The sequence below is a fragment of the Rhamphochromis longiceps genome, linkage group LG20 (assembly GCF_057381845.1).
Source record: "Rhamphochromis longiceps isolate RC_006_pf linkage group LG20, R_longiceps_female_GT1.1, whole genome shotgun sequence".
In the NCBI taxonomy this organism is placed as follows: domain Eukaryota; kingdom Metazoa; phylum Chordata; class Actinopteri; order Cichliformes; family Cichlidae; genus Rhamphochromis; species Rhamphochromis longiceps.
This window is the reverse complement of record NC_140576.1, coordinates 29,237,392-29,255,521: the sequence shown is the minus strand read 5'-3', so window position 1 is coordinate 29,255,521 and position 18,130 is coordinate 29,237,392. Positions and strand designations below refer to the sequence as shown.

The following is an 18,130-nucleotide window of genomic DNA, read 5'->3' as shown; positions in this document are numbered from 1 at the left end:
TGTGTGAGAAAAAGGTGATTGACAATGGAAGAGAGACAGACCATCATAACACTTATAAATGTCGGTCTGTCCTACAGAGAAACTGCAAAGAAAGTCAAGGTGTCAGTGAGTCCAGTTTCCTTCAGCATCCAAAGGCTCAGAAACAAACTGACAGGAAGAGGTCTGCAGACCCAAAGACACGACTCAATCAGAGGACAAGTTTCTGAGAGTTAACAGCTGTGTGATAGGCGGCTCACAGGACAACAGCTTCAAGCAGCTTAATAGTGGTCGTCGTAAGAAAGTCTCAGTTTCAGCTGTGAAGAGAAGACTTTGAGCTGCAGGTTTGACAGGACGAGTTGCAGCAAGAAAGCCAGACGTCAGAATAAGACAAAGAGGCTTGGCTGGGCCGTGAAACACCACCATTGGACTACTGAAGACTGGAAGAAGGTATTATGGACTGATGGATCAACATTTGAAACCTTGTGTTCATCACACAGGATCTTTGTGGTCGAGTAGGTAAAGGATGGTTCCACAGTGTGTGGTGTCAACCGTCAAACATGGAGGAGGAAGTGTGATGGTCTGGGGCTGTTTGCTGGATCCAGGGTCGGTGACTTGTACAGAGTGAGAGGCTCCCTGAACCAAAACACGTACCACAGCATTGTGCAGCACCATGCAGGACCCTCTGGTATGAGCCTAGTTGGTCAAGGCTTCATCCTACAGCAACATAAAGACCCAAAACATAGATCCAAGCTGTGCCAGAACTACCTCAGGAACAAAGAACAAGGTGGTGAGCTTGAAAACATGGAGTCCAGCACAGTCTCCAGACTTAAACCCCATCGAGCTGGTTTGAACTGGACAGAAGAGTGAAAGCAAAGCAACCTACAAGGTCCACGTTTATGGGAACTTCTGCTACAGATATGGGAGAATATTTGATTTCTATTGTAGAAAGAAGCCACGACTGTCTTCAGCTGTTATATCTGCCAAAGAAGGCTACTCTGATGGGTTAAAGGTTAGAATACACTTTGGTCTATAAACTGATTCCATGATTTCTTTTTTAACTCCAATTACTTATTTGTGCTATGCTTTCATTTCAGAGTTCAATGAGACAATAAACTGCATCACTTTCAATAAAAAACTGGAAAATTTTGGGTTTTCTTAAACTTTTGAGCGGTAGTGTGTATTTTTAAGTGGTTGGATATTTTATATATTTACTAATTACCATGATTTTTAAAATGATAATTATAGTATCTTCTTTTTGCTTTCACGAGTTAATGTGAGTTAATGTTTCTATGGTTTGTTCTGGTAGGAGGTGCTTAAGCATGGTGTTGGTCCAATGCTGGACTGCTGGCTAGTCACCATTAGCCATGGAGTTAGCCCCGAGTTTTATTTCAGCCGAGTTCCTGTAGGGTCACAGACACTACTTCATGCTGAAAATATGGATTTGTAATGTTATTAATACGATAGATTTCTAACTGGACTGCACAACCTCAGCCTCACCCTTTATGTACGTGTCTCTAACTCAGACTCGTCCTTCCTCCTCGTGTCCTCGGCCAGGCCAAGGCTTATTGTAAGTTTACTCTGTTACATGACTTGGTGTGGAGTCCTTTCTGTGTAGTTGTACCAAAGCTGCTCGGTGTCTCTGGGCAGGCTGTCACCAAACCGTCTCCCTGGGAAGTGAACACTTGAGATGCAGAGTGTGTGCTCGGCTGTACTGACATCATTGTAAAGAACAAAGTCCCAGTCAGTACTCTATTACCATGGAAATGCTTCAGCAAAGACTTCAAGTCCTTTTCCTCGAACACTAAACAGAGTTAAAGCGCAAACTTTCACCCACACCCAGCCTGACAGCGATGTAAATCTAAGCTTCGGGTTCTTTTTAGGATTTTTTTGGATGATACAAACACCAACATGAGAATAATCACAGGTACAGATGCACCTGTACGCTGACTGGATATCAGCCCTTGACTGACATCAGCATAAAAATACCAAAAAAACTGACCCATATTTACACTGGTTAAATGATTAAATATTACATGGCCATGATGAGTGTACGTACACGTCTGTACATGATAATACACGCAGTCTCCTTGAGACAGAACAGTGAAACACTGTAAAACTGACTAAAGTTGCTCTAGTTTCTCTGGTGCATCAGAACGGCTCACCCCAAACGCTGTCCCTGACTTAGCTGGATCTCACTGCTCTGCGCTGCTGCAGAGCACATACATGTGGCTGTACGGGGAACCCTGCAGTGTCAGGCTCCAGGACATTAGAGGACAGTAAGTGGTGTATTAGTGCACACCACTCTTCTCCAACATACTGACTCTGCAAACCACACCTTGGCCTCTGCCACTGTTAATGTGATGATCAGCAATGTTTATGATGACTCGTGTGTATTCTTGTCATCTACGTGGCAGCATTTGGTGTTTCCAAGACTCAGAGAGGTCACCAGCTTTTAAGAACATGTAATAAACCAGTCAGAATAAGCTGGGATAGAAACCAGCACAGGGGAGAAGCATCTCTCAGAGCTGTGCTTGTCACGTGGAGGTCCAAAGTCCTGCAGCTGCCTGCAGCTTCAGATTAAGGAGCAGAAGGCGCTTTATCGATTGATCCCAGCAGGCAGTGGTACAGATCGTGCGAGTGCCCGCACACTGACGGGCCTAATATTGCTGAGAAATGATGTGCTGTCTGCTTTGCTTTTAAGAAAACTCATCAGAGCAAAATAACTGATAACACCTGCACAGAATCAGGCCGTTACAACAGCAAAGCATCATTTACAGAATATAATGTGCCCCAGAAACCACCATCCTTACTACTGTACTGAACTCCAGCATGGTACAGTTACAGGATGCCACGTGTGCAAACAGTCCAGTCAGAAAGTTTCCTCACTACTAAACACTCCAAAACTGTTAGAGGTATTATAACAAAGAGGAAGTGATTGGGAATGACAGCAACTCAGCGACAGTGATATGGCACGTAAAACCACAGAGTGGGGTCCAAGGATGCAGAGGTCGTGACCTTCATATTAGCTGAAGAACAGCTTCATGGCTGAGCAGCTCCATCCAAGCCTTACACCACCGAGCTCAAAGCAAAGCCTCACATGCATTTCAGCTGGCAGAAGCACAGAGTAACAAATGGGAACTGGTCTGATTCTTACAAAACACTTTTCTACTCTCCCAGAGAGCTCAAAGCACCTCAATACAACATGCTACATTCACCCATCCACTTCCTTCTATGGCTTTAAGTGCTTACTAACCCAAGGGAGACAGGACTCGAACCCCCAACCTCCGATCACTGTATGACCTGCTCTACCTCCTGAGCTACTTCTCCATCTGGCAATTCGATGGGTGAATATGAGTTTGACGGTTGCCATGAGAACGGTGCTGATCTGACTACATGTGCCAGGTTTTAGGTTTGGTGTAGGAGGTATTTTCGTGTGGGGTTGTGTGTCAGCAGTTTCCTTTAAAGAAATGCTTCAGCATACCAAGACATCTGGGACGACTTCATGTTTCCAACTTCGTGGGAACAGTTTGGGGATGGCCTCTAAGACTGCACACCAGTGCACAAAGCAGCTCCATAAAGACATGACTGAGCTGACTGGCCTGCACAGAGTCATGACCTCAACCCAAGATCTCATCCACCTTTGGGATGAATCAGAGCAGCGACTGCGAGACACTCGTGTGTGCTGTGTCTGACCGCACAGATTCTGGAAGAACACTCAAAAATCCCATAAACACTCCAAAAGCTTCAACATTCCCAGATGAGATGAAACTGTTATAGCTGCCAAGGTTGGGCCACCATCATATATGAAACCCTATGGATTAACAATGGGGTGTGACTCAAGTTCATATGCATGTGAAGGCAGATGAGTGAATACATGTGGCAAACCTGTGTCTGCCTGAAAATGGCTTTGTTTTAAGCCCAGTGCCCAACACCTGCAGGTCCTGTATATGGATGCTGTTCACTGAGGATACAAAGGTCAACCATGAACAACTCTCTGTCCCACTCCTCATTACGCCCAGTGTAACTGACGTCACTGTGGGAAAAAGACCAGGCTAGAAAGCTAAAGATACAATATAATATACTTCATCTGATTCGGTTTACACATCTGTAACCAGCAGTCACAAACATGCTCCTCTCACGTTTGAGCTAGCATGTTTTGTGTTTGCTTGTGTGGATTTTGTTCCATGAGAGGACGCTGTCAGTCATCCTCCAACGCCGTCCTCATCACATGGGAAACAGGAGCTAAAGACAGCCCACGATGTCAGAGGGGAGAGAGCCAGAGAGCAGCTTTGCCTCTGAAAACATCAGACGGAGAGGGAGGGACGCAGATGTAAAGAGAGAGAGTGAGAGAAAGGAGGAGAAATTTGGCCTACTTCTCCTCAGCTCTTATTTATATCCTGAGGACAACACAGTAACCAATCCTGGGAGCTGGCATAGCAACAGTCACACAAGTCCCAGTCTGAGAGCCAGCTGTTTAACAATTCAGGCGCCTGCTGTTATGAATTCATGAAGGAAACAGCAGGAACATCTCCTGACTTGATGTACATTTCCTAATGTGCCCCAATCTATAAATCTAAATATCTATACACAACACTCTTTACATGCCACAGCTGCACAGTCTTTGTATGCTAAATTAGTTAAATGCCTGATTAATATGCACCACAAAGCCCATGAAGGTTCAGTAAAACTAGGAATGTGAAGCTGTGTGTCTCACTGCCTCGTGTGTTGGAAGCCATGACAAGCCGAGCTCACAGAACTGCTCAGGCTGATGCTTTCAATATGCTGTCCAATCAAACTGATTTACCACATGTGGAAAAGACTTGAGTGGTGACAAGCAGTGGGCAGCTGGTGAATACATGTGTGCAGCGTAATGTTTGGCTTCTAATAAAGGTTTAATCGTGTCACCGTGGCAGGATGGGTATTACCTGTAAGAGCTGTGGAGTCACTGAAAGCATTTTAGATTAAAGCTGTGATAGAAGTAAACGTGACTTGGTGTAGTGTGGGTTCTGTATGTTCCCATCTTCACAGCTGTGTGGGTTCTCTGGGGGTACACCAGCTTCCTCTCACAGTGAAAGACACACATGTCAGGTTAACTGGTCATTGTGACACTGGCTGTCGTGAAGAATGGGAGCACGGCTGCTGCTCGCCTACCTAAGGTGGAACCACCTCTGGTCCAGTGATGGGGGGAATGGATCGAGAGATTTGTGCCAGGAATCTGATGAAACCACCTGTACACTATCCCACCCACCTGATTGTGCCTCTCAGTCTACATCCTACCAGCTTTTATCTTACATCCTGGAATTCTGTCCTGGATGGTCTCTGGAAGACCTCTGCACCATATCCCCACTATCACCACCATGGAAACCAGTGAGCTTTTATACACCACTGCCACAGTAATGCCAGAAGCACTTGAGTATAAGATAAAGCTAGAAATGCAGGCAGATGACACCCCCTGTGGAGAAAAGATCGCTGTCAGGCTGTTAGCAGCTGAGTGTTCAGCTGTGGTGAACACTGGGCTATCTTGGAGAAAGTTCAGCAGGATTACGACAGGAAACGACCGTGGATGGAATATTTCCTCCCACGTCACTCTGCCATGGTGGTAGATGTGAGGGGTTTAGGGGAGTGTTCCACATCTGCTTTTCATTCTATGCAGCCAGGCAGGAGACCTGTCTCTGCTCATCCTCTCCTAAACCAGTGGTAGTTGTGCAGTGTCAAATTCATTTACAGTTCTTAGAGTTTGTTTTGTTTTGAGTTTGTTTGTTCTGTCTCTGTGGTGAGTCTGGGTCCCAGGGTTTAGATCCCGTCGTACTGTTTCTACTTCCCTGTAATCCATCTCACTCCAAGCTGGATTACAAACCAGGAAAACAAGCACACAGCTCTGTCTGTGAAACTGTGTGCACTGATTGGAGGGCGTTTACATTTCCATGATCATGGGCATATTGTCCTGACACAGGAACACCAAATATCATCCTCTAAACCACAGGGCTGGCCTCATTCATCATCATGTTCGCTGAGGCAACATCAAATGGAAAACTATCCCACACAGAGACACCCACTTGTTTCCAGGTCTGAGCTGAGATGAGGAAACCAGCCACAACGAGGACACCGTGAATTATGCACCAGTGTTCAAACAGCTTAGCTGTGAGGTGACTGGGTTACCTGTCATCATTTAAATGCAGGATGTTTATGACACAAACATACCAGTGTAACACACTAAATCATGATATTTATAAATAATTACCACAAAGTAACAGTTTCCCCAACTAAACCTTTTATTTTCACAGTAATAGACAGTCCAGGTCAGAGCCTATATTCACCCTCCTGACACGTCGCTCAGCAGCATCTTGCACTAACACCACTAACTTCAGTAGTTAGCGGTCCTTACTGTGTCTGCTTCAGCTAGGTGCTGTCATTCAGGTGTGTACGTCACACCCTGTAACGCTCAGGGTTAAACACACCTGAACACAGCCTGACCCGTCTGGACGCTCTTTGGACACATGAGGCCAAAAATACAGCAGCACAAACACCAGTGTCAGTATTTGGTGACTAAAACAATCTAATATACTTTTTTCAGACAAGGCAAAGCTGCTAACGGATGCTCTACCAGCTGCAACTACACACACACATCTGTCGCCTCTTACTTGCTTCATATGTTGCAAGTCCAGACTGGCACAGGGCAGATGTTCATACGCACGGCTACAGCAACGGTTAACATTATATATCTCCAGTGGCTCGAATGACCCTGAGCGAGGCAGAGTGCAGCCGTTACCCAGTGTTCTCCTCAGGTGCCAGTGAGCATTAGTAAGACCTGAGGACACTCACCCTGTTAAAGCGTTTGGCCTGGAAGAGATGTCCGTTCACTCGGTAGAGCTTCCTCCATCTTCTGGCCCCCCGTCGGTAGATCGATTCTAGGAGAGAGAGGAAACGGTTGTAGAGCTGTAGCATGATGAGGGACTAATTGAGAGAGGGATGGAGGGGGAGCTAAGATAAAAGAAAAAAGTGATACAATCAGGTAAAAAGTGAGGTAAAGGTCCAGGTTTCATGCACAACATCAGAGTTTGAGCGAGGGGGGAAGATCAGCGTCGGGTTTCTCTACAGCAGTAAAAGCTCACACTGCTCTGCCTTCTCCACGCCCTCCCTCACCACTCTTCAATCTCCTCCCTTCATGTTTCTCCCTCAGCGCCTCCATCACTGCTTGTTTTACCCGATGAATAAACTCATCAGTACCTTATAATTCCTTTTATTCAGACGACACTGTGACGGTGAAGCTATTTATAACAGGACCGTGCAGTCAGCTAAAAATAAACTGCTGCTTCATTTAGATGTGTGAGAGCTGCTGCTGTTGGAAACAATATTTAACATTATTACAAAGGCTTTCCTGGGCTCATCAATAGTGTGACCGTCTGAAACAATCCTATCAGACACACTGTCATTAATATTATCAGGCTCATTGAATGGAATGAAGAAGCACTATAAAGACTTCTGTTTGTGTTTATTCTCTGCAGGATTATTTCATCACATTGCTGTCATGTGTGCTTCCATCCTCACACAATGCTGCTTTGTCAGATGTTGCCTCACCTGCTGCACACAAAGGTGTTGATGGCTTAATACAGAGAAACTCTTCTGGTATCCAAACTGGAGAACAACAACAACAACAACAACAAGTCCTCACATTTGTAATCAAACCGACCTGCTAACATTTCCAACATAATGCATGAAGCTGAGTCGTGTGGGCAGTTTTCTTATAACATCAACAATACTAAATCCTCTAAACTATGAAAGAATAAAAAAGAAACGTTACAACCAGTTATAAAAGCCCTGTTTATCAGTGCGGTCTCCTACAACCCGAATCCTCTCTGATACACTCACTCAAACCAACACTGTTGATACTGTATGAAAGAGGACTCCAACCCCCAAACATGAAACCGTATTATTGGCCACCACAGACTGCTACTATACCAGCCACCGCAGTGAGAGGGGTTATATGCATATAGCAGCTATGGGTGAGAAGCACCGAGTAGCTCACTGCAATAACAGTAATAATAGAAGACAGCTACAGCACAGTGGGAACAACAGTATGGAGCCAGCCCTGGGAGAACAGAGCAGAAGTGGACTGGTTAATGCACAGTCACCAATGACAGACGGACCTGCTGAGCTGAGGATGAAGATTGTGGTGAGACTCAGGTAAGACCCCAACAAAGAGCACAAAGTCCTCGTGCAGATACTTGCATATGTTGCCTCACAGATCACTCCTAGTACCAGGTGTCCATGAGTGTGGCTCTAGAAGCTGCCAAACACAGGCTCACAGCTCCGGCCAAGAGAATAAATCACCTGTTCTCCAAAGACCCATCCAGGCTGCACCATCATCCAACAAGGGAATAATAGCAGAGTCACCCAGAGACAAAAAAAGTCACCATCCAGTCCTCACACTGACTTCCAAACTGGTGACATCATCGGGATTTAAGCCTTTAGTCAGAAGACGACACCGTTTCCACGGACTGCTACACCACTCAACACGCTGTAGTCATTTTTACTATGGCTGAGTTCACCATGAGTGTCATTAACTCATCAAAATGTATGCTGACAGTTAGCATTACACCAGTGAATATTACCTGTGACCAGTTCATTAAAACAAAAGCAGAAATAAGCATGATGACATCTTACACCCACAAAGCTGATCTGTCCCTGTCAGGTCAGATACCTTCTCACTGAAAAGAACAATACTACTTTTCATTTCATTAAACTCAATCTTCATAAGACTTCATAGAGTTGTTACTAAAGAGCATAGTGCTGAGCAGCAGCATGTTACACAGCCTCAGGCACAGCCTGTGTGTGTCGCCTCCTGCAGTTTACTCCAACAACCCAACACAACCACCTCACCACAGTATGAGCCACAGCCATGTGGCATCACCATCTCCCCTCTCACTAATTATTCATTAGCTGCTCTCCCAGTGTACCCCCCCCCCCCCCATCCCCATCTGTACTAGGTTTCCAGTCTAGTTAGTTTCTCCAGTGATGGGCGTGGCCTAATAACGTCCTCCACTCACACATCTTTTGCCTCTGTTGCCATGGTAACCCATGCTCATGTTGTCATGAGGATGTCAGAACCTGTCAGTAAAGGTGCAAACAGACGATAAATCTTCTGAAAGCAGACCTCACCGTGGTGCTGAATCTGATTTCTACTCTGCGTCGTGTACACGTCTGTGCATTCTCATGTTCAGCATCACTGTGTGTGTAATATATAAAACAGTATTTGTGTGTTCATCAGGCTAAGGTCCTCTACCACAGGCCAGGCAGTGTGAGGGATCTGTGCAGCTGCTCCAGTTGTTCCTTCAGTCCCTGTTACTCCTCAGATTTTCGGTGTAGATGTTAGCGAGGTGGATCAGTGACTCCTGAATCGATATCCTTATCCACTCTTAGTGCTGAGCTGACGTAGGGGCTGACACCTCTGCAGAGCAGCAGCTGGGACAGTGCATCACCTCCATATACTGCATGCTTGTGCTGTTGCCTTGGAGCTGGCGTGCATGCTGTGCACATAGATAAAATGGGCACGCTGTGGTCACCATGGATGGTCGAGGTCAGCCACACAGAATTCTAATGTTTACTTTGAATTTCTGCAGGTCGTCCATGTTTACAGGCTTAAAGCTATGTGACTGGCTGATTAATGAGCAGCTGGTGTAGCTATCTTGCTTGCACGTCACTTTAAAGCGTGCAGTGTGGTGCGAGCCTCGTCCAAGCCAAAAATGAAGCGCTCGTTTCTATTTGCACATGAGAACCATAGAAACAAGGACTGAAATGCACCAAAGCATGACCAGCTTACTGGGCATTAAAGGCAAAACTGAAGTCACAGAGACCTCGCGTCACTAAAGTAGCCCTGCTGTAGAGTGACTCTGCTATGTTTAATGCACAAACAACAAGAAGCTGTGGCTGCTTTGGGTCTGTGTGAAGCCAGGCTGTGGAGATCTGAAGCACAAACAGGCCTCGCTCTTTACAGTTTTGTCTGTGAACTCCCTTAAATCTTCTTAAGCCCTCCAAAGAAAAAGAGAACCACTGCAGTGTGTTTCCATAGTTACCCACTATTTTCTTCTTACTGGTGGGTGAGGGAGATGGGGATGAGACACCACATGCTAATGTGGGGAGACGTGTGAGGAAACCTATGTGTGATTTAACACACAGCACATGCCCACACAATGCTAAATACAGTATGATTAAATCATTAAGTGCAAAGTGGTAAATTGCAACAATTAGCTCAGTGTGTTGATAAAACCATGAGACAGAAGGAGCTTCAACACACGAGTTTCCTCCTTTGTGCCATACAGACTTGTCGGGGGGAACCTTCATAATCAGAGCATTAATAATAAATATGGGGCAGCACGGTGGTTAGCACTGTTGCCGCACAGCAAGAAGGTCCTGAGTTCAATTCCACCATCAGGCCGGGGTCTTTCTGTGTGGAGTTTGCGTGTTCTCCCCGTGTTTGCGTGGGTTCTCTCCGGGTACTCCGGCTTCCTCCCACCGTCCAAAGACATGCAGCTTGTGGGGATAGGTTAATTGAATAATCCAAATTGCCACTAGGTGTGAATGTGAGTGTGAATGGTTGTCTGTCCCTATGTGTTAGCCCTGCGACAGACTGGCGACCTGTCCAGGGTGTACCCCGCCTTTCGCCCTATGACAGCTGGGATAGGCTCCAGCGCCCCCCGCGACCCTGAAAAGGATAAGCGGAAGCGAATGGATGGATGGATAATAATAAATCAGTAGAAAGACTGATGGTTACAGGCTGCTGCAAACACTGCTCTGGTGTCTGTGCACCACAGCTGCACTGTGGGGGAATGTTTTATCCACTCAGATCCTGTGTGGGCCTGTGTCACTGACACGTGTCCCCTCTGACATGGCCAGGATCATTAGGACACACTCTCAGTTTCAGTGTTTTCATTCTCAGTGCACTGTATTTGATTACTGTGTTAACAGAGTGGCTCTACCACTCAAACTAATACATCACAATCGATCAATATTCAATGGCTGCGAATATGTAAACGGCTTCTTTAAAGGCACTGGCCCCAAAAGAGATGCTTCAAAGAATACACCTGCGTGTAAGCATGTGAAGGCCACCTGTGGAACCAGGTCCTGGTGTGGATTCAGGAGACAGATTAGACTGAAAGCTGTGTGATAAAGCTTATAGTTGGGCTGGATCAGGTGATCCTGAACAACCCCCTACTTATGGTGCAATATGCTTGGGCTGCTGAGGGGCTTCCCATGATACACTGAGCATTTCCTCTTTGCTCCTCTGTGTTTATAAATCGGTTAAAGTATGGCCGTCTCTCCTACAGTTTGTCCCGTCTCTACCCCGACCCTCTGTCCTGAGCCTGCTTCTGCCGCAGGTTTCTTCCTCTTACACGGTAGTTTTTCCTTCCCACTGTCAACAACTGCTTGCTAATGATTTGCTTTCTAATACTGCAGGGTCTTTACCTTACAATATAAAGTGGCTTGAGGCAAGAACTGAGTTGAATTTAAAATGACAGCCTGACTCGACTCCTAGCCTCGGACACAGCAGGAGCACATCTCAGTCAGCCAGTGAAAAGATCATGTGCTTGGTAAAGTAAGAGTATTGTTGAAGGAACTAGTAGATGCATAGTGCTGGAGAACGAGGGTAATGTTAACCTGAGAGTTAGCATGATGCCCCTGTCAGCATCGTGATATTGTGCAGTTTTAACTCAAACATTGGTGTTAACCACAAGATATGGTAAATAGACCAATGGGATTCCCCGGTCTCATCCATGTTCTTTTAGGTGTTAAAATTCAGATGAGCAGCTGTGAAACACAAACAGTCGACTGTGGTTAGAGCTCCATGCCTCCCATTAAAGAACCATCACAGGACCTCTCACAGCCCAAATGTGCTGTAAACTCTGCTACACTTCACTTGCACTGACTGGCAAAGCTTCAAAGAGCTGACCTAGTACAGCATACCCCTGAGGAGAACAAGTGTTGCATTGTCCCACATTTCTGCCAAGGTGATAGTAAGAATGGCCCAAAGTGAATGAGCAAAGCAGAGCAGGCGAATCAAACGATACCATACCTCCAGATGCAAAGGCCAAAGCACACAGTCCCGCCATCTTGTCCACTGGAGGGATGAAGACGAGCAGACAGCCTATCGGAGATATACTGTGACTTACGCAGCGAGCTGTGGAGCAGGAGAGCAGGGTGGTACTACCAAATCTCTCCAGAACAGGACATTTACAAGGGTTTGACTCACTTCCAGACATTGTTCCTCTCACTAACAGGAAAGTAGCAGCATATACGTTACCAACAACACCCACCCCTCCCCTCAGACTCGCGCAGAAAAAAGGAAACAGCGAGCTTTAAGAGTCAAACTGATTGTTTTCACTGACTCTTAAAGGAATTAGCAGCAGCGTTCATCAGCGACACAGCGAGCACGTTCTCAGGAAATACAGACCGACTGGGCCAAGTTACTCTCTGCTGCCAGTTTTTAAGGCTGTTACATAAAGCGAGGCTATTATTGGCTCCCAAAGAAGCTGAAGCAGATCAATAAAACAGCCCCGAGGTGTTTTTGACACCGTTAGACCGTCTGTGATAACACAACAGACTTACTGTGCTGGAAGAGAAGGAGACAAAACTACACAACAAAGTCCCATAAAATCTTCATTATTATTATCATTATTATTATGGGATTATTATGGACAACTTTATACGAACTTTCTACGGAATCAAATGAACTGTGACAATATGAACTGTTTATGTATTATTTATGTATGAGCAGTTTTTATTCAGGAGCCACCTTTGAATCTTATCCTGAGATAATCACAGATGCAGGGCGTGTCCTCAGGTTTGTTTGCTGCACCCTCTGCTGTTAAAGCAAACACTCGCCAACATGCTGCCTTAGAAATCTGTGAAAAGTTCTTGTTTCATAAAAGAATATGTGAGCATGGTGTGATTGGGAACTTCAGCCTATGAAACAAATTTAAGCATGTATGAACTTATAAATGCTCATCGTAGTCAACAACACAGATCGTTTCCAGCGGTACCTTCAAAGTGTCTGTTTTAAAGTCGGATGCTCAGTCTGTCGTGCTCAGTGATGCATCTCAGCCGTAACATCTGAATAAATGACTTTCAGCAGGAACACAGCGTGTAGAGCGTGTACGGGAACTTAACTAAAGCCATCAAGTCAAAAAGCTGAAATACAGACACAGCCTTACTCCTGGTCCCAACTGAGGATAGGGAGACACTGTGGGTTTGACACTGGTTGTACTGGGAACGAGGCTGTCAGAAAGACTCCCATACTCGCGGCAAAACAACACAGGGGAGGCGTTCAATTAAAAATACTTCCTGTTATTCTCTCTAACTGATATAATGAGATGGATCTCGTTCTTGTGTCTTTGCGCTGAAACCAAATGAAGTGTTCAACAATTCCACTAATTCCAGGATTAAAACGCTGAAACATCCAAACAAGCCATTTCCTTTAATGACATCATCATCACTGGCACCTTCGCTCAGCCCTCGTGCGACCTTTCTCTGCACACGCCTCAGATGACCCGATGTGCTCCACGCTCACCTTACCTTTGACTCGAATGTAGAACAGCAGCAGGAGCAGCATCCCTCCAGCAGAATGTTCCGGCTCCTTCATACTGGGAATCTCATGGTGCTCTCCTGCTGCTGCTTCCCTCACGCTGCCTTTCTCCTCCTACTCCTGCTCTCAGCGAACAGCCCCGCGTTCTCCTCCTCTGTTCCCTCCACAGTCCCCTGTGGCTGCTCCTCTTCAGCCTCCTGTCACCTCAAATGAAGCTCCGTGCCATACAAACACCATTTTTCCTATTCCTTCTTGCCGTTGAGCATCAAATGTTTCTCACTGAGAAAGGATCACATCACATGACTGAGGCTTTTCACCGTCTGCACCCACGCTGCAGTTACAGCTGGCTGCCCACAAGATGGCAGAGCAAGCTCTGACTCCAGCAGCACCACCCTGCTCTGCAGGCAACACGTTTTACCCTAAATATAAAGCTCACCTCTATTTTTAGTGACTGTGCCTATTGCAGCACATCCTGCATGACACTTCCAGCCCTGATTCTGGACACGGCCTGAAGAGCGTATGTGACAATGTTATTTTACTCCATCATAAAAAAGGACTGTGAGATCAAAACTGTGCTGGACAAAGATAATTATTCAGTTATTGAAAGCACAACGATCATTATATGAAGGTCAGCCAACAGTAATGTTTGTTTCTTTGGACATACGTTGGGTCAGTTCAGCTCTAACGCTTCGTGTTGTTGGTTTGCATCACTGTGTGGACCCCAAACAACTTTTAACTATTATTCTACTGAGACACAGAAGCAGCAGCGCTGCTCACAGAGACCATGAGACCCTTTTCTGTTTAATGCCACACGTTCAAATTCAAGGCTTCTGGTGAAGGTTGAGGCAACAAAATGAGTTACAATAAATGATCTACTTGGTGGCCACATGAAAAATAAATACATGAACAACTTCTCAGAGACGAGAGTAAAAACATTACCAATAGCTAACACTATCCTGCTGCTATATGTGTGTGAATGCCCTGAGCGCTGAGGCCAGCCTATGAGCTCAGCCCTGTTAGTTTTCTGCTCTGGGCCAGTGCAAAAACATTTTTATCAAACACAATGAGACAAAAACAAAGACGATGTCGTCAGATTCCTCAGCTGGGCTTGAGACACGAGAACGATCACTTCCACCTGTAGCATGAAGACAACATACGTGTGTATGCTGATCCAACAGGAAAATAGTGTTCAGAAAGCAACTGTGATGTATCAGGATGTGAGCAATAAACAGAAAACATCTGTGATTTGGCTTCAACACCGTTTATCAGGTAACAGCCTCTCTGTGACTGAACTAAGTCTCTGTTTGAGTCTCTGTGTTTCACATGTGAGCACGATCAAGTCCACCATAAGAACACGCTTGCCTGCCCGTGTTGCAACACCAGGGGAGGCTGAGCAAACATTTTTTGCATTCCTTCACAGTGACGGAGAAAGGTTATACACAGTGTTAGAAAAGCAGCACTGCAGAAGCGGTCAGTGCAATGCTTCCACTCTGAACGAAGACGAGCTGCACAAGAGGCGCTCTGCTGGGATGGGACAGGCTAACATCACCCAGCTTTTGTTCACATGACTTAATACTATTCACTGTCACACAGCTTTATTTATTTCACACTGATGAGAAACAGGATTGTAAAGTAACTTTTAATTTTGGACACCCTGTCAAAGCTAATGAAGCTAACGAAGTTCTTGATTTGAAGGCTGGACTAAAGTTATGGTAAAATCAAAAAGTACACCCTCTTTAAATCCTCGGGTTTTACATATAATGAAACAAAATCATCTAGCTATAAGCTCAAATGGACTACTGCTATAATATCATAACGCCATGCTGCACTAAGTCAAAATGCAGAAGAAGAAAGCACAGCTGTGTTCCACAGCTTTAGGAGCAGCGAGCTGCTGCTAATCAAATGACTTAACTAATCATCAACGAGCATTACAGCCACCATACGATACAATATTACAGTTTGTGGCTTCTTTGTAAGGGTTGCCAGGGGAACGCCTCTGTTCAGTACAGAGAACATGCAGCACAGGTTAGTGTTGCAAAGTGGCAACCCCACAAACAGCACCAACACATCAAACCAGCTATCAAGCACGGCGCTGATGATTTGGGCTTGAATGCAACCACAGGATCTGATCATGAACTCGTCTGTACAACAAAGCATTGTAGAGTCAGATGTGAGGCAATGCAACAGGACACTGATCCAAGCACACCAAGAGTAGTAGTAGAAGAGGGGGTAGTAGAGGGGGGCTAAAACTGATGAAGTCATTAAAAACCATAGGACACTGAATGACTGTTTTACTGTTTGAATGACTGGTGATTTTGAATTTTACAAAGACTCAGTCTGTTTGGACACATATTCATACAAACCTCCATTTGTCTTATACGTAGTCTATACAGTGGTTGAGCTTATTAGATTGCTTATTATTAGGCTGCTGAAACCTCGTAATGTTAAGAGCTGGAACACACGCTGCACATACACAACAATGTACCAGACTACACAAATCTTTGGTCAAATGTTCCTTTGTGTGTGCTTCTTCTGGACCAGATCAGGTGCTGGATGCTGAGTTCAGAACTTCTACAACAACAGAGCAAAGCAAAGTGACCTGATCAGGCATGTGGTGCAATGAACAGAGAAATTAAACATAAATGTGAGTAAAACAGTGATGCAGTGAAGAAAGAGACACTGCAGGGTAGATAATGGGGAAACCCAGAGTGAAGCTTTGGAAACCAGCTTGCTTAGCAGAGCAGCTTAGCCTAGCTCTCTTTGGCCAACGCTAGCTTCAGCAACACTATTGTTGTACAGCTTGTTTGTGCCAGCTGAAGGGGTTGCCCAGTGGGCGCACAGAGACCAGCCTTTTGTGGATTAGCCCTTTGAACAGATGTGCTCCAGGCTAACACTATTTACTGCAGAAGTTCAATAGTGGGACATGCCAACCACTTTAAATGCAGGAGATTCATCAGATCAGATGTTTTCTTCAATTAGATATTTGCAGAATTAAAAGTTAGACACATTTTTATTAAATTACATGGTAAATTGCCTGCATTTGTATAGCGTTTCTACTAGTCCCTAAAGACCTCAAAGCGCTTTACACAACCAGTCATCCACCCATTCACACACTGTGAATGTACAGCTACATTGTAGCCACAGACACCCTGGGGCGCACTGACAGAGGCGAGGCTGCCAGACACTGGCGCCACCGGGCCCTCTGACCACCACCAGTAGTGGTGAAGTGTCTTGCCCAAGGACACAACGACCGAGACCGTCCAAGCTGGGGCTCGAACCGGCAACCTTCCGATTATAAGGCGAACTCCCAACTCTTGAGCCACGATCGCCCCAGCAATTACAGCAAAGTTTTGTTTGGAAGTCAGGGTTATGAGAACAAAATATTGACTTTCAGTTACTCACAATTATGATCAGTTGTGACACCATCAGTATCAACAGTGTTTGTGGTGCTCCAGCTGCAAACCACCTCACCATCACCTGAAGCAGCTGAGCTTCACAACACTTTGTCTCAAGGTGGCAGTAAAGCTGCCTGGCTAGCACACACAGTAATGTTAGCTGCTCAGCTATTAGCAATTACCCAATAGCTATTAGCTAGCTCGGAAAGACACAAGCTAGTGTACTCCCAGTGCTGGTCCCAAGCCCAGATAACTGGGAGGGTTGCACCAGGAAGCACATCCAGCGTCAAAGCTTTGTCAGATGGAAAAAGCAGATCCATCTGATCCATCAGACAGGGATGCAGCCAAAGTTATCATTACCCAATATTAGCTATCTGTTAAGCTGTCATTAAGGTAGCATTGAGTGACCATCTGTTAACAGTAATGTGGGTCATCAGTCCTGCCAGTTTGTAACAGTGTATTAGATGGGGTAACAGGATGACAGTTATTTGTGTTTAAATCTGTTGTGTTTCTGACTAAAGCTGAAAAACCAACAACTGAACAAAGAGTCAGCTGTATGTGATGAGCAGGAGCACAGTACCACCTCACACCTAACAACATGTTTCTGGATCTACACAACACAATTATAAAGTAACTGTCAAACAATATTTATAATACGATGTGAAAGAGTAGGAGCAACGGGGTGTGTATTTCATCACATGTCTGTCTGAACGCTCTGTGAATGTAAGGCTATAATTCCTTCACTGTCATCACATACAGACGCACAGCATTAACACTGTGTACCACTCTGCATACTGTGGCTCCTCTCAAATAGAAAACCTCACATCAGAAGTACTGGAATAACTCTCAAACTCACACCTGCGAGCTGGAGAGGAAACAGTGTGTCACTAACTCACAACAACTTCCTTCACAGCACAGCTTTAGTCTGATTACTCTGACTGTGACAACTGGCCTCTGTCAGCGGTATCATACACCACCATCTTTAACAGGTGTGTTTCATCATGTTTGACAATCAATGTTGTAACACTGGATTATTTATTCATTTTTACAGTGAGCAGAATAATAAATGAAGCTTGTTTTTAAATATCAGGCACAGTCAGCAGTAGGCATCATTATTACTGTCAGTCAGATCTACAGGTAGAACTGTTCAGGTGTATCAGGTGTCCTCAAATCCTGT

The 18,130-nt window shown here is 45.3% G+C and overlaps 1 protein-coding gene across 5 annotated transcripts in view; it reads right to left on the bottom strand.

The window, feature by feature from the left end:
* prkcz (protein kinase C, zeta) overlaps positions 1-18,130 on the bottom strand; it is a 99,443-nt gene that overhangs the window by 39,883 nt on the left and 41,430 nt on the right. For 4 of the 5 annotated variants that reach the window (XM_085392705.1, XM_085392708.1, XM_085392704.1 and 1 more), the window contains exon 5: positions 6,802-6,887. In XM_085392705.1, the coding sequence (XP_085248831.1) occupies positions 6,802-6,887 (86 nt within the window). Of the gene's footprint in view, positions 1-6,801; positions 6,888-12,049; positions 12,180-18,130 lie in introns of those variants that run through there. The other variant, XM_085392706.1, reaches the window with a different exon arrangement.